The sequence below is a fragment of the Gymnogyps californianus genome, chromosome 2, assembly GCF_018139145.2.
Source record: "Gymnogyps californianus isolate 813 chromosome 2, ASM1813914v2, whole genome shotgun sequence".
In the NCBI taxonomy this organism is placed as follows: Eukaryota; Metazoa; Chordata; class Aves; order Accipitriformes; family Cathartidae; genus Gymnogyps; species Gymnogyps californianus.
The window spans coordinates 137,782,285-137,807,367 of record NC_059472.1 but is presented as its reverse complement, the minus strand read 5'-3'; the positions used below and the strand labels follow the sequence as shown (position 1 = coordinate 137,807,367).

General features: G+C 36.6%; 1 protein-coding gene across 1 annotated transcript in view; it reads left to right on the top strand.

Annotated features, from left to right (window-relative positions):
• The window catches only part of PHF14 (PHD finger protein 14), a 175,875-nt gene that overhangs the window by 134,274 nt on the left and 16,518 nt on the right, over positions 1-25,083 (top strand). Inside the window, exon 18 of the mRNA XM_050891828.1 lies at positions 5,681-5,794. Coding sequence (XP_050747785.1) covers positions 5,681-5,794 — 114 coding nt within the window. The remainder of the gene's footprint in view (positions 1-5,680; positions 5,795-25,083) is intronic.

The following is a 25,083-nucleotide window of genomic DNA, read 5'->3' as shown; positions in this document are numbered from 1 at the left end:
ACCTGAACCGAGGTAGTTTCAGAGTCAGCTGAGAATGAGACCCTGTTGTTTTAACAGTGTATAAACATAGAAGTCATCGTCCCCTTCTCAAGAGAGAGAAAAAATAGCCAAGGACATAACAGTGTTGCCTCTGTGACTGGCAGCGTAGGAGGTTAGCACGTGTACATTAAAGGTTGCATTTGTAATTTCCTATCTTGGGAGAGGGCAGAGGAAGAGAGGCGATTGTCAGATGTTAAATGAAATCAGCATGAGGAGAGTGACAAAGGCAGAATAGAAAGAGGAAGGGAAATTTTACAGCTGCAGAGCATGACTTAAAAGTTTAAAGCCCATGTTCTTACCTCATTAACTAACGCAAGGTAAAATCCTAGGAATGGCAAAGTGATTGATCTCACGTGTAAGCAGATTGAGATAAACTCTACATTTGTCCTGGGGATTTACTTTGGCCACCCGTGAACTGTGGAGAACTATAGGTATCTCGTCTTCGCTAGATTTTACCAAATTCTGGCTAAGATGTTGTGAATACTTTCAAAGTATGTCCCAGGGGTGTAAGAGAGAATAAGGGTGGGTAGGAGTGGTTGGTTCACTGACAGAGGGATGCTCTGCGGTCTGGGCTAGAGAAGCACCTTCGGTCTGACCCAGGAAGGCTTTTGCTGTGCAGCACTGAAAATGATGCTCTGTGAGGCTACAAGCACTTTAGCACTTCAATAGAAATGTGCTAATTTCTTCCCACAGTCCTTCAGCCTTAAGAAGCTGGCTTCATGTTTCAGAAAGAGCTTTTTTTTTCCCCTTTTGTAAGTGTAAAGGGGGACAAATATTTCTACTTTGCTACTGTTAAAAGTCTTTGTTAGTAACTTTGGCTTCCAATTCATTACTGCAGTCATGTTTTCAGAGCCTGGTGTGAGAGATAAACCCTTTGCAAATGAAGACAGCATCCATTTTCTTTCTACCTCAGGCCACACAGAATTGATTGGGGTAATAAAATGACAGTACCATGTAATATACTGACGGTTCTTTAATTTGAAAACTAGTTCCAGGCTGATTCAAAACTTGTTTAAAGCTAATTTATGACTTGTGTAATTTTCAACTGGACCAAGGTAAAGGATGATATATGAAAACCGATGCAGAGTTAACATAATATATTCAAACCTGTCAGCTTGAAATCATGTATAAAGGGTTGTGGGTTTGTGGGTTGATTTGTTTCAATTCTTTTTTAGTCTTGTTTTGTTTTGAAGTAGCAATGGCAGAAAAAATAGCAGATGCTTGGCTGGTATAAATACCATTGTAAGACACTATTTTTCCATCATCTTGTTTCAAATGCAACTTCTTATGCTTTCTAGCAAAATATTTTATGCATACTCTTTTATATATACATCAGTTCTCCATTTTCTTCAAAATCAGAAGCTGTGTAGAGTTTCTATTTCGTATGAGTCAACATCTGTGCTGACAGTAACATGGGTTGGTAAACAATTACAGTATTTTGTTACCGTAATGTTCACTGTGAACATTCCCTATGAATATACATGTCTGTATATACATATCTGTATCATATTTACATATACAATACATATCTGTATATGTGTATTGATCTTGTATTTAGTGGTCTGGTTTTTAAAAAATAAAAAGTAAAAATAGTCAAGTCCTCAAATTAAGCCACAACATCAGCATAGCAGAAAATGTAAATATTTTCCTCCAAAATCTATCACTTTTATGTAGCTCACAAATGAAATCCACATCTGTTCTGTATGCACTATTGATTTTTCAGCGTACTGTATCAGTGATACTTCTGCATAGAAAAGGACAAAACTATAAGCACACTGTTTGCTTCTATTATAGTAGATGCAAATAGCAAATATGCCAAATGGGATGAAGGGGAGAAAAGAAAATGCTTTGAGGGAGGTGCTACAGTTGGATGCACCTTTGATTTCTCACCTCCTACCAGTCATTGTCACCTTTGATCTCTGCTGACCTGAATTAAAAAAAAAATAAATTTAAAATGCTGAAGGTCCAAGATTCAGAATTTAACAAGCTACACTTTTGTATCTGCTGCCGAGAAGGTTCTAACTGGTGCCGAGACTAGCAAGCAAGTTCCGTCCCAGGACTAGAATGTCCAATTTGTTATGTATTTGTATCTACATGTAATTCAAATGCCTTTTTTTTTTTTTTTCAGAACTGTGATTGATTCAAGCCAATGCTGTTCTTAAACTGCATGAACATTTAGTTCATATGAAAAGAGACATAGTTCAAAGCAGGGCTGTCTTTCTTGCATAAACATAGTAGAATGTCTACACATTTCATGTTTCCTCTTCAAGGTTTCATAAGTCATGTTCTGAGGAGCTTTGATCAAAATCAGCATTTTGCAGGAAAAATGTGATTACTGAGCCTTCTGAATTTATTTGTTTATGATGCACTTACATTTTGATAAAGAATTTCTATATTTTCAGGAAACTGGAAGTACCACTTAATAGTGGTTTTCCCCCATAATTTATTAATTAATATAATTAAATATTGTGATCCATTAGAAAGGTATGTCTTGATCTATCCAACTTGAAAATGCAGATATATGAGCTTTCATATGTAGGTTGGAAAATATAATAATATTTTAATGAAATGGGAAGGGCTTAAGCACTAGAAAAGGTGTGTACCAAATTACTTATTGTGTAGGTTACATGTCCATGAACAGTCGTGTCCATCACTGCTGCAGTTGAGGCTCACAGATCAATGAGAAGTGCGATTGATGTGGTTTTCATTGTACAAGGCCTTGAAAAAAGAAGGGAGTGACTTTTTGCAAAGTCACTCCAGTATATTATGATACAAATAATAATTAGGAAGGACAAGAAGCTAATTATTTTTTAAATACATTTTTACTTTTAACTCTTCTTCAATAAAAATGTTGTTTGAGGTCAGAGATACCGATTTTTTGCTTTTCTTTACAAAAGTAAAAAATGCTAATACTTTTTCAGGTTGTTTTATTCGCTCAAGGTCAAGGTACCAGAATTTGTTACCAGAACTATTGCTTATTTGGCCATGTACTCATAACACACTGAGAAGAAGCTTTATGAAAGTTCTCCCTTGCACCTTGCAGCATTTTTATCGTTGTACCTTACATGAAAGGATCTCATTCCACTTACTGAATATGTTTATTTCTGAAAGCTGTACTTCACATATTGCCGAACTAGTTCAGAGCAACATAGATTGCCTTTCTTACATATGTTCGGGCTCTATACAGTTTTCCTAAGAAGCGACAGCAGTGTGAAAAGAGATAATAAAACCAGTGTAATTGGAAAGGGAGACGCATTTTCTCGGCTTGGTTTCTGAATAATAAAGTAAATTTGATTTCCATCCATCTCCTTAAAAATGGAAGTATTGTATTAGCTAGCTGGTTCTTAAGAAGCTATCGAGAAGGATGGCCAAGCTGCTTGGAAAGAAGATATTTGAGACTTGGTGGGGTACGAGAATCTGTGACATGCTGGTCCTGTTGAGGCAAGAGGAATGGAACAGGAATGTATGTTTACCAAATTGCAGTTGCTCAGACCGTTTTTGAAAACCATCGTTTATTACTTTCAAAAATCATAAGTAATGAAAAAATGTTGCTACCATTATCTGGCCACAGGTAATAGCAACATAATAAAAGTTTGTTCAGACACAAAAGAGGCAGAATTTGAGGAGAGAAATCACTCAACCAAAGAATTCAGACATGTACATCATTTTCTTCCAGCAGATGTGGTTGTTACTTTTGTTTTTGTAAGGAGCACAGAAGAGCTTCTGGAAACATATTGAGCTGGTAAATTGCATGGAGATGATTTAACTTTCCAGTTCTCAAGGAGAGAACAAAACAGTACTGTTCAGTACTCAGAGTCAGTTCATGGCTAATTGGGTCAACAAGAAGAGATAGTCTCATCGTCATAGTTTACTGGGAACCAAACTGAGGCGGCCTTTGAGAGAGAGGACGTTTGCCTGTGCAAGTCCAGATGTGCTAGGGAAAACAGCAAGCTGTCAAGATGAACACGATGGAAAGTTTATTTTGATGGCATATAGAGCATCGGGCTTTCGTACAGCTGGTAGAGGAAAATCAGACTTTTATTATCAGAATACTAGAGATGCTTCTCCTTGTAGTTCACTGTGTTTAGCCGTGGTATTGATATTCTTTTGAGGAACTGAGAAAGCTGAAAAATAGTGTATTATTCCTGTCATGGTATTATTTGGGATAGTAGCTCTACCAAAAAATCTCATTTTTCCTTTTGTTCCACAGATCCAGTGCTTATGCCCATAAAACAGTTCAGTGCAATGGCAGTTGGACTTCATTGTTAGCATTTTAATCAATAGTATTCTTTAGTCATTGCTGGAAGCTGATTTTTCCTAAAATGTCTTCCTCATACTGAACCTTAAACTTAAGGTGATAAGTCACAGAATGGGCCAGAATATCCTTTTTCTAAGTCACAGAGAGGTGGTGCAACAAGAAAGGCCTGAGAAGCTTTATTTGAAATATTTAAGCTCAGAAGATATTTTAAAGGGATTCACCTGAAAAGGTAAATGAAATAGAGATACTGGAGTATTCCCGCTCCAGGCCCAAAGAGATTTTTTCAACTTTCTAGCCTCCAGCAACCCCCTCCATGTATTAATTCTTTTACAATATCTGGTCTTACCTGTCATTCTCCATGTGATTCAGTGACGAGTGTTGGACCACAGTGTTCACTTTTTCCCTTCCAACAGTCCAAACATACATTGGGCTAAACTGCAAATGCAGAATATTATCTTTATGAAATTTTAATTTACTTTTTAGAGGTTGTTATGTTGAAAAACTTAATAATGAGCTTTGCAACTTGCAGTTTCCAAAAGTATAATCTTGATTTCCTTGCAATTAATGACTATAGAGAGAAAGTGATATATCAAAAGCATGTATTCTGCTTGCTAAGCAATGACATCTAAAATATCTTCTGTAATGAGCATTACAATAAGCACAGTAGAGATAGTACTGATTAATGGATTTTTTCTCTGTAGTGAAATATCTCAATCTATGCAGTTATCAAAATCACTGTTTGAAGCAGTGAAGGTATTAAAGTGGTTTTTGTTTTGACTGATCTAGTCATGTTGCATTGCAAAGTCAAGGTAATTTGGAAAGTAGAATGTAAACTATGTAATTTTTATTTTATTTATTTTACTGTAGTGTTAAAGTTACTAATAGACAGCCAACTCTACTAACTTTTCTAACTTTACCAACTTTACCAGGTTGTGTGCTCTATCGTTTTTCAGTGATTGATAAATTACATTTGTGGGGGGTTGTTCTAGCATGGTCACAGCTGTGTTGCAGAAACCTCCATCTTGAATAAGGGGATGAAATGTAATATTCCCTTCCTTGCAGTTCAGGAGCAGGGGTAGGTATGAGCAAAAGAAACATGCTTATTCAGAACTTTGCAATTCTGAAATGCTATATAGCTATTTAATAAGTCTTATAATGCTCTTTTGAAGAAAGTATTACCATTTTAAGAGAAAATATATGACAGATGGTTTTGCCTCTGGGGTAAAAGAAGTTGCCCAAGGTAAAAAGAGTAGAGTTTTAGACCTCAAGTATTTTTCATTTCTCTGTCTCTGCTTAGAGCGCAGTTCCTCTGAAAAGTCTCATTTTCTTGGCGTGCCACGTCAACACGCTGCTGAGGGGTCTATTTGTCTCTGTTGCCCTCAGGACTCCGAGCCGTCAAATGAGGTGGTCTCAGAGGCCCCAGGTAATGTGGTACCCTCTACCTCAAGAAGTAGCTCTGAAGAGCTGGTATCGGTGGCACAGAAACGTCCAGAAGAGGTAGGACATTCTGTGTCTGTTCTTTTCCAGGATTAACTGTTGGGGGATACACGTTTGCCTCTGTTTTTCATGCCTAGTGTTGTTTTACTCATAGCAGAGACTTTTTAAAGCTAAAGCTCAATATTATCCTCCCATACCAACAACATGCAAGACCAAGATAAATCTCAGGACCTTGATTAACGGTAGCTGTAAGCCAAGTATATTCCATCTGCTACCTTTTTAATACTGTTTATTATCAGTGATTGGGAAAATATTTTTTCTTGTTCCTGTCTTTCACGCCATGACAGTAACAGGAGTCCCATTAGATTCTGGCAAATTAAACTTTATGACACTAAAGAGTCAGAAGTAATATCTGTACATAGGTATATAGGTAAATGTAAAGCTTTTGTCATCCTTCACTAAATTTAAATACAGCTAACTGACGGGTTGTGCAAAGGAAAGACCCTTGCTAATACTGTGCCTTTTTTTGTGCTCTTGTTTTCCAAAAAATGATACTAGATGCTAATGATATAGTGTGATCATAAGTCCATACTCCCTGTTGTTATAAGAATAGGTGCCAGCTTGTAAGACAGTTCCATAAAGTAGCCAATGACTTGGGTTTTTTTCTGTCCCTGCAATGTGTACTTGTCACAGTACACCATAGCTGGAGTAGAGGTTGTCTGCAGAATTCAGACTCACAACTTCATTTTATGGTGGCAATCATCCTTTCAGAGAACCATTATTATCCTTAAATTAACCCCTCCTGTGAGAAGGAAGTCCTTCATTTGGAGTAGCCTTAACATTATTCATCTTGGCTTCCTCAAACAGTTTAGTTATTATTATTATTACTAAAGATATTCCAAGTACCAGGTAATATAAAGACTAGTCTTTCCTGCTTTTTTCTCAGACTTCTTTTGACTATAATCTTCCCAGTAGAGTATGAAATACTAGCCATAGGAAGTACAGTGCCATTTATTAGATCTTTAGTGCAGCCTTCAGATAATTATCAAATACCTTCTTGAATTTCTCCTTTCCTCTGATAGTCTTGTCCCTTTGTCTGAAGAAGAGGGAAGTCTGCAGTAAAGGGCCAGGAGAATTCTTAAGAGTGTCTTCTGGATTAAGACCAAATAGGTACTTCACTTATTTTGGAGTATCACCACATATTCTAAGATAGAAAGTCAGGTTATCACGTCGAAGCAGTCCTGAGGATAGAGTAATATAAGCTTTTAGTAATACTTCTGTTTATATTCTTGAGTAGCAAAGGGACCTCTAGTCTATGGAGGGCCATGGGTTCTGCCTCTTAAGTCTTAGCTTTGCCAACTTCTCTCGCTCCACTGGAGAAATTAAAATTGAGAGCACAGATGATATTTAAAAATAAAAATAGAGGAAAAGTGCTGCAGAAAGAGGAATGAAACACGGTTAGTTAGTGAAAGGCGACCAAGAGGAAGATGAGTATACAGGTTTTGCCTTTGTGGAATAAAAGCTAGCTAAACTGCGGGGGAGAGGAAACTTCAGAGAATTGAAAGATGGAAATATACCTTTTGAATTTTACTAAAAATCTCAGTAATAGTTTATGTTGAAGCTGTTTTACTGAATGTGGGGTCATAAAGTATTATATGTGTTTTATAAGGGAATGAGACTTACTCCAATCAAATTTACTGCAGTTTATATAAAAACAGAGAGGTGAGTCAGAAAGAGTTTTGTGGTTGGATTTGCAGGGAACCTTGAGAGGGGAGCACCCATATGCTGAATTTCCAAATTCAGAACCCACCATGAAACAACCCATCTAAGTTACACATGGGTAAGTCAGCACGGTAAACAAACATTTGTGAATTACATCCTAAAAAACAGGTCAAAAAAAGTGTTTGCAGAGCTTTACTTCAACTAATGCCTTTTTTATTTCTCATTTTATTTGAAGTCTCCTGGTACATCACTCCCTTATATTCTTTCAGTATCTGCTTAATGAGTTAATATTTGGAATTAACTACAGCTGCTAACTGATGCATTATTTGTATAATAATTTATGTTTCATCTGAATTCAACCCATCAGTATTGGTGAGAAGGCAGTTGTTAAGGAAAAGCTCAAAGGCAGCCATGGAAGAGAGAAATAGGAGAAAAGTTTAAAGAAGGCAAAATGTCTAACAGAGTAAGGATTTCAGGAAGGTGGAGGAGAACTGAGAAGGATGTGGAAAGTGATGTTCAAAAAGAGTCTCGGACTTGCAAATGTGAGGAGAGACAACTTCTAGTAGGAGAAAGTAAGGAAAATCCCATGAGTTGCCACATTAATTTGTATAAAGCGTGGTTTTTTCCTGCTTACAATTTGTTTTCCTCTTAGATAGGCCAGTCTGAATCTAACACTCAGTTACTTGTGTCATCAGTTTTAACTTTGTGGGATGTCATCTGATCACTCAGATGAGGCTTTGTTTTGCTTGTCCAGTCATTCCTCCTAGTAGAAATGAGGGTTGAATTTTGAGTTCTACTCAAGAGGACGGCAGGTTAGCATCTGCTCCTCTTACTGCCTCCCTTCTTCCCAGCCTCTTTTCATGCTCTAAAATCAGATTTAACTCTGTGTAGGATAGGGACAGTGTCCAGCTATGTGGCATATGACAAAAGCCACTGCAGAAATAATTAGCATGTTGGGTGTTTAGATTTAGATACCTGTGAAATTTTTGTACCTGTGAGGGATTCAGGAAAGTGTGTGTATTCATCGGTGTATTTCAGATGCAGAAACACTTTGGGTCATAAAATAACCAAACTGTGTTTAAAGTTAAACAGATACCTTATTCGGTGTTTTCAAAAGCTGTGCAAACCTCAATAAAATTTAAGTTGTATAGATTTGAGTGCTTGAATGATTTTAATTAGTATCCATGCTAAAATAAGGAAGTTTCATGTGTGATTGATGAGTTAATATTGTATGTATTTATTGGGTTTTTTAAGAATTGGAATTGAAAAGTGGAATTGAAAGAAAAATTCAGTGCATTTGAAAGGGGACAGATGTGTGCGATCCTGATTTCAGTGTCATTTCATTAGACCTTCTTAGCAGTTTCTTAGGAGCCTGTAGAATAACACTGCTTTTCATAGAATGTTATACTAAATTATATAGTTTTGGTGGTTTCCCTCCAATAGTAATGCTTAAAACAGGAATTTTGTTCCCACAACCCTTTCAAAATTCAGAACTGCACTATTGTTGGTGTGCCCTGAGTCAATACATTAAATTTTATCTTTGATATCACACATTCTTTACCATGAACTGATGAAAGAAAATTCTCTGGACATGTTGATTACTTAAGATTCAGAGCTTTTAAAATGTTGTAAATGTACGAATACACTTGTTTGAATAACACTGTAATTGTTTCATAAAATTGAAAGGCTGATGAATTAGATTTCATGACCCTTACTCTGTTTTCTGTGGTCACTTTCACTGTGCATCTGGCAGTTGCAGTATATTTAGTAAATATATTTATATAGTTTTTTAGACAAATATACAGTGACGTTGAAGAAAGTGAAGGTTTGTTGTTAAAGAAGGTTTGCTTTCTCTTTTTCATGTAGTGGCTAAAGAGCAAGATGGGTGGGCTGTATCTTGATACCGTTTCTCATAAGCAGCACTTTAATCCACGGGGAATGATGGTGTCAGTGGTTGGTTATCTAAGAAAGAATAGACTAGTTTTGACAGTTCCCTTAAACGTGAGTCTCATAAGAGGCATATCCTCTTCTTTAATGAGAAGTAAAATAGAAATGCCTGAGTTATGTGTATTAATTTCCTTTGCCGATCCTGTGGCAAATCAATTAATCATGTTTTAATAGTGTAAGCCTAGAGGCTAACAGAGCCGTTCTTTCTGAATGGCTGCATTGCCAGAGCAGTACAGATACAGATGAAATGCTGTGCCATTCTCTCTCTTGGATAAAAAAATGAATTAGACAACCAACCAACTCCCTACTGTCCCGCGCAAAAAAGCATGTATATATGTTCCAGAGCATTTTAGGGTAAAATATGAATGATGTGATGATAGCATATGAACATGAATAGCTTATGTATCTGTGGTGCTTTCTGAGTGCTGTATTAAAACTATAAAAGCTGTGCAAAGCATTGTGATTCTCAGCTAAAGAAAGTTTAAGATAGGTATCCACTAATCTGTTTCTCAACTATTAGACATTCAGTGCTTGCATTTTATCTGGATAGAGCACAGACTTTTTTCCATTAGTAATGCACAGCTGAGGTATAGTGTTTTGTTTTATAGGAAAAGATGTGTCCCACACTTAAGTCATCTGCCATTAGTCATAAGTGTGGTACAAGCACCTTAAAAGGGTTATAGAATTCAGTGTTAAAATCATTGCATTATTCTTGGAAAATCTGGGGGAGCCATCTGCATTATTTCATATACGAGCAAAGGGAACATTTCTTCATTTTCATGAACACAATTGGCAGCTGATACTATCTTTTGTTTCTTATCTTCCTTCCTTGATCTCTGTATAAAACCTTTCCCAACAAGTCCCATTGCCTCTTCAAGTTAGTAGGAAGAGAGATTTTTTTTAAAACCCGAAGCTATAAACTTCATCAGCAGAGCATCCAGTCCATCCTTATGCTATTTTATTACACTGAGTTGTTTGCTTTTTAAACGAAGTATGATTCAATATGTTCTGAAAGAATAGAATAAAAAGTAATTCCATGGCAAAGCTTGTAATAATACTCATGTGATATTTTCTCCATCTGCTATTATTAGAAGACTGTTAAATATCTGGATTTCCATCACCAACATCTTTCATTTGAGAAAATAATTCAATCATCATGTAGAATAAGCATTGGCAAGAAGCAGAGAGATGATTTGCACTCTTAGAGAACACAAGAAAATACTAGAGAAAATGTACATTTGTATATCTATCTATGTGTATAAATGCAAAGCTTTGATGCTTGTGCTTGTGAAAAGGCTGTGCATTCTTTTCTAAACTTCATAGGCATAACAATATTTTCCCTCTGTTCCGTGTAGCTGCTAGCTTGAACTCTTTTAAGAGAAGAATTGTGTCAGACTGTTGTTGCTATAAATATGCATTCTTCCTGACACACTGTTCATTGAAAAAAAAAATACAGTTACCCACATAGAATGGGTTGGACTGTATATTTACTCTTGAACACTAAATTTTTTTGTTTAACTTACGAAGAGCTTTCCTGCTTAGGAAAGTCATTGGAAATTTCCATGCTGTATGGACCTGTTTTCTGATGAAAACAGCAGACTGTTTTCTGATGAAAAATCATAAGTGATAATTTACTAGTTATTCTGTATCATACGTAAATAATCCCCCTTTATATGAGAACTTGTAGTACTGTGATTTTGGAACAGAGGTTGATTTGTACTCTGAACCTGCTGCTACACTGAGATTGGGCTGTTCGTTTTGTGCAACACCACAAACACTACATCGCATACTTTAAGAAAGAGAAGAAAACATATTAGGTCATCTATGTCATCCATCTCCTAGTAGACATAGGATTGATCCCTCCACTGCATTTGTTAGTAATTTATTCTGGTTTTAAAACTTCTGAGCAATGATGGTTTTCACACTTTTGGAGCCTTTTCCTTTACACTCCTGTTCAAAGCACCTTACAGAATATTTATTGCACCGCTCCTCTTTGTTTTCTTTGAGTGGCAACGAAGAATTGCAACAGATTACGAGTGGAGAGCAGTGACAAGTGGCATTCCTCAGGGGTCAGTATTGGGACCAGTGCTGTTTGACATCTTTGTCAGCAACATGGACAGTGGGATTGAGTGCACCCTCAGCAAGTTTGCTGACGACACCAAGCTGTGTGGTGCAGTCGACACGCTGGAGGGAAGGGATGCCATCCAGGGGGACCTTGACAGGCTTGAGAGGTGGGCCCATGCAAACCTCATGAAGTTCAACAAGGCCAAGTGCAAGGTCCTGCACATGGGTTGGGGCAATCCCAAGCACAGATACAGTCTGGGCAATGAGTGGATTGAGAGCAGCCCTGAGGAGAAGGACTTGGGGGTGTTAGGGGATGAAAAACTGAATATGACCCAGCGATGTGCGCTCACAGCCCAGAAAGCCAAACATATCCTGGGCTGCATCAAAAGAAGTGTGACCAGCAGGTCAAGGGAGGTGATTCTCCCCCTCTACTCCCCTCTTGTGAGACCCGACCTGAAGTACTGCATTCAGCTCTGGGGACCCCAGTGTAAGAAAGACATGGACCTGTTGGAGAGAGTCCAGAGGAGGGCCACGAAGATGATCAGGGGGCTGGAGCACCTCTCCTATGAAGACAGGCTGAGAGAGTTGGGGTTGTTCAGCCTGGAGAAGGGAAGGCTCCGCAGAGACCTTATAGCAGCCTTCCAGTACTTTAAGGGGGCCTACAGGAAAGATGGGGAGGGACTCTTTTTTTAGGGAGTGTAGTGATAGGACAAGGGGTAACAGTTTTAAACTGAAAGACGGTAGATTTAGATTGGATATTAGGAAGAAGTTTTTTACTGTGAGGGTGGTGAGGCACTGGAACAGGTTGCCCAGAGAAGTTGTGGATGCCCCATCCCTGGAAGTGTTCAGGCCCAGGTTGGACGGGGCTTTGAGCAACCTGGTCTAGTGGAAGGTGTCCCTGCCCATGGCAGGGGGATTGGAACTAGTTGATCTTTAAGGTCCCTTCTAACCCAAACCATTCTATGAGTCTATGATTACAGATCTGGAATTGCTATGCTGTTAGAATATTTTCTGGACCTAAGTCCGATTCATTGTAGAGAAGACTGAGATTTGGTTACTTGGCTGAAATGTGGTGATTTGGCCCATAATCCAAGTCCTCATGTCAGACTGTGGCTTCCAGCCATCAGACTCATTTATCAAAGCAGAGAAGTTGAGTCACCTATTCAGATCATTTGGCACTCAGGAGATTTGTTTGATTTTACTTTTTATGCTTCTACAAGTAATTATTATGATTACTGTAGTTCCCATTAGTATTTCATAACAAAAGTGCTAAGCCACATGCCTAAAAAGCTTTAGAGTCTAACTGTGTTAAAAGTGAATTAATAATGAACAGAGAACATAATACCTTTGACTACTGAAGTGATTCCTCTGTAAAATAAACTGGGAAATACAGTAAGCATGGAAATGCTCCGGAGTTAGGAATTCATATTTTCCGTCTAATCTCTTCACATGACTATTTTATGTAATCTTCTTAATAACAAAACATAAAGGTCGCAAGATGGCTGGAAAATGCTGTCATGCAGTTCTGCTTTTGAAGTCAAAATTTTTTTATGTATATTTAAGCTGTAAATGGCCTTGTGGAATGAGGGCCTCTCTTAGAAGAACATTATTAATTTGAAAAATGAATTAGGTCTGTTTAAAATTTCCACAAATCCAAGACATTTTTCTTTATTTAACCTTTTCACAGTCTCTACCCTTCTTTAAAGTACATTCAGTCCTATATCTTCTGTTACTCAGGAAGGTATTTAATACATGACTTGGCATCATTTGCATTATACAAGAAGATTAACTTTACAAGCTCTGCTATTAATCTGAGTAGCTCTACATATTGACCTATGAAAGAACATAATTAAGTTAGCTTAATTAAGTTAATTAATTGTTACACTCTGGTGAACTTACTATTGAGAGGAAATTAAAGGCAAATAGAAAATGGCATTCATTGGTTTGAAATCATATTTTAAAGGATTTTACAAAGATACATTATATTTAGATGACGAAAATATCTATTGTGTAATAACCAAAGCAGAGGCAATTAAAAATGTCAAAAGCTAAGAATCCCTGCAGTATTCTCTCTTATTGTTTGACATTCAGCCATATTTCTAAAAGCAATAAAAAAAGCGTGCTAGAAATTTAGAAAATAACTGTTGGGGTTTTTTTCCCAATACCCAAATAATTGAATTCAGAAATTGACACCACTGTCTACACATAGACTACAGAGAAAAGCACACTATAAAAGTTAGGTAAGTGTTACAATCTGATATCACACTCTCCTTTGGGGGAGAGAAAAGAGGGAAGGATTGAAAGACAACACAGAGCAGCAAGCAGTACCCTGTCAAAAGTACATACTCGCACGTCAGCGTAAGAACGTCTTTCTCATGCAGTGATGGAGGGGAAAGGAGAGACGCTCCTGGAATTTCCTTCGTCACCTGCATTTCTGTTGTCAGGAGTGCCTGCAAGTTCGCTGCAGGAAAACATTCAGAGTTACAGCACAGATCCTGTGCATGAACAGACCCTCCACATGACTCCAACATCTGGGGCGCATTCATCAATCTTGATATGCACTGATGTGTACCCTGGAGATCATCAATTCCAAGTAGCCATAATTAATAAAAAATAAAAGAAAAATAGTGAAACATGCACAAATGTGCCACAATAAATGCTGCCAAATGAGCAGTTTATTAATCTGTGAGATTCATTAATTTTGCCATGGCTTTAGTTTGAAATCAATTTGTCTGAACAATTATTAGTTCTCCACTAATTTTTTTTCCCCAGATATATGGATTTTCTGGATGGCATCCTCAGTGATTTTAGGATTTCATGCTTTCTTTCTGTTGTAAGAATGAGTATTTTAACTCAAGTGAAAACAGTATTTTCCCTGAGGTATTATTCTTTGGCATTTCCAGATCACATGAAAGGGTCATTGATCTGTGGATACATTCTCTGGAAAAATAGCAGCATTCAAAACGGGAAGCCAGTGGCATTTAGAATCACTTGTGTACAAATTTGTGTTCATATTCTGAATACAGATAAGTTGGAATTTCATTCCTTCAAAGAGAGAAAAAAAATCTTTCCTTGAATGATACTTTTTTTATTTGAAAAAAAATCTGAAAAGTTCTTTAAAATGGATAGGATCAGAAGAAACAATTAAATTACAGCTACTGTATATTTAATAAGACATATTGTTTTTCTTTAACACCTTGCCCACAAAAAAAAAATTAGTTTTAATTTTTGCAAATTCAGTTTGAAAAGAACATGTTGTTATATTTGGCCACTTTAAAGTGTTATAGAGCGTTAAACAACCAGTTATATTCTAAGAAGAAAGAACAGCTTTGATTTCAGCTTAAATGACATGCTTTAAACCGTAAAAAATTTTTTTTGGCTAGAGGAAGAGAGTGGAAAATGGAATGAAATATTAGAATTAAGCAAGCTTTAGGTGGGAAAACAACAGCAAGTTGTGCAAGTTGTACCAGTTGAAGGCTGTTTCCCACCTGCTGTATATTTTGATAGCTGTACTGATGTCAGTGGACTTCAGTGTACCTGTGTGCACTATCTGGTCAGCTATGACTGCATTGTTTTGGGGTATTCATGCCATGGCATGGTACGATGTCATGTAAGTTACTGTTGTCATTTGCTGTGTGGTACATGTGATACGCAATGGAAGTTCTTTCCTGGAGGGAAGTAAATGTAACTCCTTTCTTCAATATGTTATGTACACACTCTTAGTGTTCTTTCTAATTTCTTTTCTGAAGGATTTGTTATCTTCTCTCTTATCTGTAATATTTGAATGAAAAATTAAGCAAATATGTTCTTTGGTCATTGTATGCAGTGTAAATATTAGACTTCACATTGCACTATGTGAACAAAGCAATGATCCTTTTTCTAGGTGATATATAATGTCAGAAATTTTCTATTTTATTTTAATATGACAGGTTGAAAATATCATCAGAACCCTTTTAAGTTATTATGGTCTAGATTTCAGATAATGAAGCTTGAGCAGAGTTGAAAATTTCAATGTCATCTTTAAGGTAGTGAAGATAAGCAGAGGTCAGTCAGTAGTCATTAATAAGGTAGGTTATATAGATTTTTCCCTACCCAGTTGTTTCAGGGTTATCTCTGAACTGCAGTGCAATCCCAATAGTGTCGCAATGCTGCTTCATCAAAGTATTGTTTCTGTAAATTTCTCTCACTGTTAAGCAGAATATTTAGACGTTGAAGAGTTTCTATTACCTAAATATTTTAGCACAGTAGGATCAGTGATGTGTTATTTATTAGAATAGCTCTTTTTGCTGTTAATGTGTATTTTTGTCATAGTCATATATACATTAATCTACCCTAATTGACAGTACATTAAAACTAAATTTATGTTAATGTCAAGTATGTATTTTTTGAAGACTATGAAGTAGATTAACACACACCATTATCTTTCATAGCCCTCATTTACCTGCTAAATCCTTAAGTGAACAGTTTTCCTATAATTAATTTTTTATTTTTAAAAAATGGCTACTCAGCTATCTCAGTCTCCCCAAACCTCTAGATTACCTGGAATACCCAGAACTACATATTGTATGCTATAGTTGTGGGCTTTGTTTTATTTAGAAACTGTGAAAATGTTACTGAAAATACAGTTAAATTCAGAGAGACTTAGACTATGATGAGGAGTGCTATCTTTGGGAAGTTGGTTCTCCATTATCTATTCCTGATGTGTTTTACTCTGGTAAGATTCTTGTTTAAATTGATTGAAGTCAGCACAGGAAATTAGCACACGCCTCCTGTCAATAAAGATACTTTTGTGTCCTCTCATACGGACTGCTTTGGTATTATTCTGTATTCTCCATATACACAAAAGAGGTGGAAATGTGCCTACTGCACAACTTAGCTGGCTAAAATGATTTGTCTAAACCTCCATAGACTGTGCCAGTGTTCACTGAGAAAGATGCTTGCAGAGGGCTTTTCAGGGCACCCAGAGTAGGCTTTAACCTAGTGGAATGTGTTTCACTGCTGGCTAAGAGAGGGGTCTGGAGATGCTCTGCAATTCAGTGGCCAGCAGAGCAAGTCCTCCGTTGGTTTACACCAGCCCAAGCCCACGTTACTGCTGAAAGGGCGGTCTGTTCCCGCAGCCCACCTGCTGGTCTTGTTGGACCAGATGATGAGTGAGCTGGGTCGGTGGGCTGATCTGGCAGACCATGGAGTGACATCCACGAGGGATGACATCCACGGGGGGTGGAGGCAATGCATAGCTGTGGACCACGACCTCCCTCTTCAGTGGCAGCCTGCAGTTAAATGGTCCAGGACTGACAATGTGTTCATTGTGATTTCAGTGCTTTAGAGAAATTAAATTAAAATAACCCTCAAAATACCAGTTAGTGTTTCTGGCTTTAGTGTATTGGCCAGTTCTTCTGTATTTATCCATTCCAAAGGTGCACTTTTTCCTCATTTTACAGCTCTCCTCTCAGTTTAGCCCGCAAGAGTAGCCTTGTCATACTTGGGTTGTTCAGGAGATTGACTAAAATTAAGAGCTACTGCTTAATGTTGTAACTAAGGAAAATCCTGCTCTTCTTTCTGCAAATTAGGATCAATTACTACTTGTAAGATTTTCAGACAGGTGATTAATTACACAAAATTTAGACTATGATTTGGAATCAAGAACCGCAAGCGTTGGAATGCGCAGAAAGTGGTATATGTGTGCTTGTATCCTTGTGACTTTTTTTGTGATCTTTATCAGAAGAAATCTTTTCAGAGTATTAGTGCACAGAGGTGTATCTACACCTTGCTTGTTGGAAATCTGTCATTGTTGGTTTGGATTCAACAAGGTATAGGGAACCGTGTTCAAATCTAGGACTCTAACCTGAGCATCCTCTCTCCAAAAACAGAGTAAATTTAAATAGTAGGTTCTAATTTGGGGTAGATTTACAACTGAAATTCCAAAATGAGCAGTCAATGTAGAAAGTTGCCTTAAATCTGTATAAGTGAATGACAATAGAAATGTTCCTTGTATCTATCTTTGGTTAGTTGCTGGCTTTTTTTAATGTGTTAAATATTAGTGATAACTTCAGTTTTATTAATCAGTAGCCAGGTTTTGTTCTCTAAGATTCATGGATTAGAAGGCCAAGAGAGATTATTATCAGATAGTCTAATTTATTATGTAGTATATGCCATAGTACTTCTAAATTTCGTGTGGATAAAAGCATATTTTTGCAAAAAAGGTATCCATCTTCATTAAAAACATTTCAAATGATACAGAGTGAACCCAAATCCCTGAATAAGAATTGGCTTCATGTGCTAATGACCTCCAGTGTTAAATATTAGTTTGATTTCTAGTCTGGATTTGTCTTAGTTCAGCTTCTATCTGTCAGCTAGATCAGAGGCTCATTTGTTTTGGATTTTCCTTTCCCTGTATAAGCCTTTATGGACTATGAGCTACTAGTCCTCCACTTTAACATATGTTTTCCAAACCTTTGTACTTGACTCCATTTTTCTGCAAATTTTCAATAGACTTTTTGCATGTAGGCAATCACTATAGGTAAATTCAGTTAATCCAATATTGGTCACACAGGGTGGGTATTATGTAGATAAATATCCATAGTTTAGGAGGATAAAGACATACCTTTAGAAAATATCTTCTTAGAGAAGTGTAGAAAATTAAACACAAAGTGAAGAATAAGGGCATATTTGTTCTAATGGAGCTCTGAACCTGGGAGGTATAATGCTCAAAATGGAAGACAAGATATGAAGAAGTAGGAAGCATGAAGAAAAAGAATATAAAGAAAGGAGCAGAGAATTTTTTCTGCATTTTAGATGTTTATTTTTATTCTCATTTTCTGACAGTCTTTATTTATATAGTTTGCTCTGGGAAAAAGATCTCAGTAAGTCAGCATTTTAAAATGGAGTCACCCATAGAATATAATTTGTGTTTGTGTGTGCATGCTGTGCAAAATTTTAGATGTTTGTTTCTGCAAAATGTTGCTTGTTTTAACAGCCTCTTTATAGTTTCGAGGGTGGTATTTGAAATGGGGATAGAGGCAAAAATGATGCAGTGTCATTCAGAGCCTGTAGATAATCCAAAAGTCACTATTGTTCATATTTTAGCCTGATAAGCAGCAGAGTAAAAATAACCCAATTTTGAAGTCATGTTGTTACTTGAGAAAGCTTTCAGTGTCTGCAGAGGCACCAAGTTATTTAAAAAGAGGAAGCACATTAAAAACTTGCAAAAAACCAAACCCAACCCCTGTTCTTATAAGAAACATTGAGTAGAGGAAACTTTCTTCTTCACCACAAGCATGACACCCTGCAAGATCTCTCCTTATGCGTTTCATCCCTCCATCCCTGCCTCAAGATCTCATGTAGAAACACTGAACACTTAGAGAAAATTTGAAAATAAACTTTTATTTGAATTATTTTATCTGAGATCGAAAGGTGGAAGAATTTATAGTGTTCTTTAAAATAATACTACTATTCCTAAAGTCTACGTTTTCTAAATTCCTCCTATGATACTAAGTATTTCAGGTGAAATTTCTTTATCTCAAAGGTTATTATATTTAGTAATAACATTTAATTTGGGAAACTAATAGAGATAAATTTGATTTGTTCTTGCCTTCATCTTGCAGTCTTCCTGGGCATCTGCCTGTGGCCATTGAAGGCGACAAGAAACTGGGCTAGATAAACATTTGTAGCTCCTTATTTCTTTATGCCAAAATTTAACCTGCCAGTGTCCGGGTGGAGCGATGAAGCCAAGAAATAGTGTGAAAAATTAAAACTTTTTAGATGCAATATTGCATACGTGGTGTGGTTTCAGGGGTTTTTTTTTTCTGCTAAGTTAGCATCTATGAATTGTGTTTTATAGTTCACTGTTTAATACAAATGTAGCACATTGAGAAGATGGCTTAGCCAATCTTTCCAGAGTATTATAACTTTAGAACTTCCTGATTTTTGTTTTCTGAATTAATGCTCATTTATTTTCATTTAAATCAATATACATTTTAATTTGAATTTAATAAGCAAGGGGTCTTTATGTTACAGTCTGTGAAGTTCCCATAACACAAATTAGCAAATAATTCTGTGCAGTTATATATTATACTTTTCTCATGGCAATCTTACCCCAAGAGCTTGTCATTTTGAGTATTTATTTCTAACTCCATAATTTGTATTGTGAATACATTTCAATTTTGCAGACAGGGCTATATGGTTAAAGGCACTGAATCAAAAAAAGTGATCCTTACCTCAGAGAGCTTCCATTTCTAGTATAAAATCAGACTTTGTGGATAGAAAATTTTTTTAAATATCAAGTATTAGTTCTGTTTACTACATTTTGGCTAGGGTTTGCACTTAATAGGAGAGGTTTTCTTTTTTTAAAAGGAAAGACTGATAATGAGACTGATAATACTGTTTCAAATATTTCAAAATTTCACTTTTTTCCTACAGAGTTTATTATTCAGCAGGTTATAATAGCCTTTACTTCTCTGCATAACTTAGAAACTTAAGTTAGTAATAGAAACAAGATTAAAGACAGTGAACAGAGCGCATAATGGAACAAATGGATTCCTAGTCTCATTAATTGGTAAACTTAAGCTAGAGAAGTATTGCACATATAAACTGGGAAAATGGAAGCCTGTTTGCATAAATATTTTTCCACTGTTAAAGAATGTCATTAAGAGACTTTATCAAATCAGACCAAGGATCTGTATCAAGCAGCTTCATCATCCATGTAGTCATGAAGCGAATGTCATCAGAAATCACTGGGCTTAAACACTTATCAGCTCAATATGATAAAATGACTGCATTTTTATTTACACAATAACCTCAAATCCTCGTATTAAAAAGTGGCAAATTTTGTTGCCCTTTGCTGTTCTAAGTGTGACACATGTAACAATTATTCATCATTCCATAATGGATCATTTTTATCAGAGTCCTGTGTGTCTTCTGTATATATAGAATAAATATTTATGTTTTCTCATTTTTCTGAACTAGAAGATACTGATAGAATAGGTTTGAAGTGTCAACTATAATTCATTGCCTGCAAAGAAAAGCTTTATACTGATACTGTGTGAAAGGAAAAGAATATCTAAATCATTTCAGCAGCAAGCTTATAACCAAGATAATATCAGCATTTTCCTTCTTGAAAATATATCTGCCATAAATTAAAGGAGGTCTTCAGTATTTTATTAAAATGTTTCTGACAAGTTTAACCCCATCTTCAACAGGAATATATGTATGAATACGAAAACCTTTTTTTTTAAAAAAAGGGAAGGTCAAGTGAAAGTTAAAACAAGCTTGCAGTAAACTTCATACTAACTCTGCAAATATTTTGTTTAGAACACATGAACAAATTATGGTGCTTATTTAGTATCAGTCTAAAGGTACACATTTTATTGTTATGGAAAGCTTAAGATATATGTAGCACTTTGCTATTTTGTACAATAGTAATATAGTTTGCAAAAAAACCCACGAAATGTGTATACTGAGTATATTTGAATGAATTCTTAATTTAGTTAAAATTAGCCTTAGCAGTAAACGTAATAGAGGAGAGGTGCATATCACAGTATATAATTATGTTTAAATATATACATAGCAAAGTAATTGGGTTAATAAGAATATAATTAGAATTCAAAATATGTTTGTAATGAAGCATTTTATACACAAATACTATGGTTCAGTATCTTAACACATTTTCAGCTCCGCTTCCAGTTTCTTTAACAAGAAAATGCAGGAAAGTGTTGGTACTATTTGTAATGAAGAAATAGCACAAGAGAAAAGTTGTATGTGATGAAACCCTGCACCTGTTTTGCAGAATTCATAGCTGTCCCTTTATTATTTTTTAAAACCGTTTGATTTGAAGTACTTTAAAGGGTCATATACCGCCTTTCTCTAACAAGGGGAGAAAAGTACCCGCTTCCCATTCAAGGGCGAGTGGTTAAGTTTCGTGCTTTCTTTGTGAGTGCTCCTTCCCCAAGCCCCGAGCTGCAGCAGCAGCAGCAGCAGCACCTCCCACGTTTACAGCCACTTGCTCCGTAATTCCAGCTGCAGCTGGAGAGTGCGCGTCTTCTGAGAGAGGTGCTTCCCAAGGCACTTGGTCAGAAGAGACGTTGCTTTTCTGGAGCCAGTCCTATCCACAAAAGACCCAAAGCATCCATCACAGGCTGGAGCAGCTTTTTGCAAATAAGTAGAAAGCTGAAACGAAGTCTCGGTGTTTCTGGTGTATATGAGAATTTTACTTTGAACTCCAAGTGTTTTTTTCCTGCAATAAATATAACTTTAATCACTCATTAGTATCACATCACATTGATGTTGAAACAAGCTGGAAGATTTAGTAAGGTCATGTATTTAATTGGAAACCTGTGAAAATATAATTTTATGGGGTATGCCCAACATTTTGGTTTAGAACTGCTACCTAGAAACTTGATAATTGTTTTCTTTAAAGAATTAGATATTAAAAGGCAATGTGAGAATTAATCCTTCCTTTCCGTGACAAAAAAACAGAAGCGGTCCTTCATTTTGGAAGCAATTAGTATGTTAGGAAGGTCATTAATGTAAAGCTATGCATTTGTCCCTGCTAGTGACATGAATAAGCTAAAAGTGATCTTGTGGTATTTGCTGTTGTCAAATTGCATTAGCATCTTAGGCATGATAAGAATGTCATTAATGTGAAACAAAAATTAATTACTATGATAAGGCAGTAAAACTTGTTGAATACTGTGTGATCAGTAGCTTGAAAGAAACTTGCAGTTCCAATTTTAATTTCTTCTGTAAATATTTCCAGTTCCTACAGACTCTGAATCTTTACCTTCTGTGATTATTTACAGACAGAGTGGAGTTTACTCTTGGATGGGCACTCTGTAGAAACAAAGTGTTAAGGGTGACTCCATTTGCTTGCCATCTGTCCTTGCCATAATGTTTTTAGCATATGTATTAGGGAATTCTTGCACTATCCCATCCTAAAATCAATGTGGAAGATAAGAGTGATGAGTTATGTTCTGGGCATTCCTTCTACTGTCCACCGAGTGCATCTTGCGTAAGCAAATTGTCTAACTTTCAGAGAGGTCAAATGCAGGAAAGATGAATCTGAGTCACAGTTGTTGAAATTAACAGCGGTTCTGTATCAAACCGCATAGAAATGAATTGATTAGCTTTGGTCACATTTCATTCAGGTTCTTAGGCATCTTTTTTAAGATTATGCTGCTTATGTACACTGAATTTTGGTCAGCCACCTCAAGAGGCATCAAAATAGCACAGTACTCAACCCGAACAGCTGCCTACACGCAGGGTTAGAACCTCCTTTAACTGGTAGGTTCCACTGCTTATTAGAGAGAAGCAACGGCATCAATCAATCACATTTGTATCTCTAAATTCTACACACTTGATTTATAAGCAGCATCAAACTGGAAAGACTGTTATTTTCTGGACAGCAGAAAACCATTTATATTTGGTCTTGTCCTGCAGATTCACTGGGTCTGCTTACCTTTTGAAGAATCTGAATAAATTAATAGTAATAAAGGCAAGAAGTCCATTGAACCGTTCCATTTTCCACCAACTACCCTAAGTGAGATTGTAAGCTTTTTTTAGGCTAAAAGCTTTTCTCTCAGTGTTGTTCTGCTCAAAACAAAGACATTTGGTGCTGAAAATAAATCGTGACTAGGTGGACAACACACAATTCAGAATCAATAAAACTCAGCATTTCATTCAAAAAAATTGATCTATCTGCATCTGTATGGGTCTGCTTCTGGAGAACTATCTAGAGCTTTCAGTTGCTTACATACAATCAAATGCATGCTAAGAACTTAGAGTTCACAACAGCCCATTGTTCTTTCCTTTAAAATATCTATTTCTGTTTCAGTGTGAGAGAGATCCTACATGAGGATATGTCTGTTTTGAAGTATGAGGTCATACCTGTTGGAAATCAGGCATTTATATTAGGCTGGCACATGCGTTTGGCTTTTGGCTATGAAGAGGCATGCTAGCAACTTAGCATTCACAGCGCATCTTTCAAATAACTGGCTTCTGGTATACTGTGGGACAAGTTCATCAAACAAAAACTGTATTAGGCTACCAATATGTACAGTTGCATATAGCAGAGGCTTTTCTCGCTCTGGAAAAGCCTCAGTATCTTCTGTTCCAAGAAAGTGGATACATTAGATGAATTCATTTGATTACAAGTCAGCTTTTTGATGGAAGTACTGAGAAATACTTGGTAGTCTTCATCCCTTCCTGAACTACAGGAGCCTGACTGCATTGCAGAAGAAGTATGATGCCTTCATGGCAGACTGAGCAAGCACACTGTCTGCTCCTTCCTTCATACTTTTCAAACATACAGCAATACTTCTGAGGCAAGCAAACTCCAGTATCATATAATCTGGTAGCCTTCGATTGACTGGTGGTGACTTACAAATTTCAGCATGAGAATTCACATCTTCACAATGCTCTGTGAGGAGCTTGCTTCACATCTTCCAGCACCAAAAAATTTCATTAAGGAAGCCTACTGTTGGTCAGAAGTAAAGTTATATTGCTTTTTTCATAATAGCATTCCAGCTAGCTGTAAGTGCGTGGCTTAGAAATTTCAGCAAGTCAGCCAATCTTGCATTTGAAAATGGTATGTCAGTGGAGACAGTCAGGAGGAGTACACCTAGGGCTTTCTGAAGAGCTGGTTTCTTAGACCACACATGCTTCGGTGTGTCTCTCGGAGAGTATGAAAAAAATTGTTAACTGCAGAGTATCTACTGCTTGATTTTGCAGGGTTTGATAGATCACTGGTTCATAAACATTAATGTAGAAAGCAGGAGAACAATGCACAAGCTATTGAGGAGATCTGGCCTTTCATATGTTAGGACAGGCATGAAATGTTGTTGTCAATTGACTCTTCTTATCCTTTTCTGCCATGGGTTATGAAATCATATGCCCTGAGGAAAGGAAATTCAATTATGCATTTAATATTTTTGGATTAGTGGGGAATATGCATCTGGCGTGGTGAAAGCAAGATGGTTTTATCTGTAAAAGTTAGTTACAAAAATTATCTCAGTTGATATAAATATGATCACAACCTGCTGTACTCCTCAGAAAATCTGTAACTCTTGAGACAAAGGCTGCTATTATCACTGTTAGAATCTAAATCTTTTTTCAGAGTGGTGAAACGTTAATGAGATGGGAGTTCTAAAATATTAAAAAGTTTGGCTTATGAAAGTGATGATAGAAGTCTGTCAGTGTATCCAAAAAGGATTTAGGGGCAACGGCTGACGTAACAGCTTACCAGCGAATAGACCAGTACAATGCGACTTGAGTTCTCCGCTCCACCCCATCCCAACCCCACTAAAATTTTTCAGTTTTTGACAGTTCCTTTTGCATGAAAAGACTGGAAGCTTAATTTTCCAGGTACAGAAGAAAAATAAAATAAAATACTGGAATGAGTAGTGACTGGATGCTGCTAAGTGAGGATTAGTGATTTAGTCATGGACTAGTTCTCTTCCCAAAGGAGAGAATAAGAACTGAAGTCTGGCAACTGCTGTTATTGGCTATAGAATAGACTGGTAGACTGTCACTTAAAACAAACAAACAAACAAACAAACAAACAAACAAAAAAGCTGAACACATAGTCAGTTGGGAAACTAATTTCTGTGCTGTATCTTTTCATC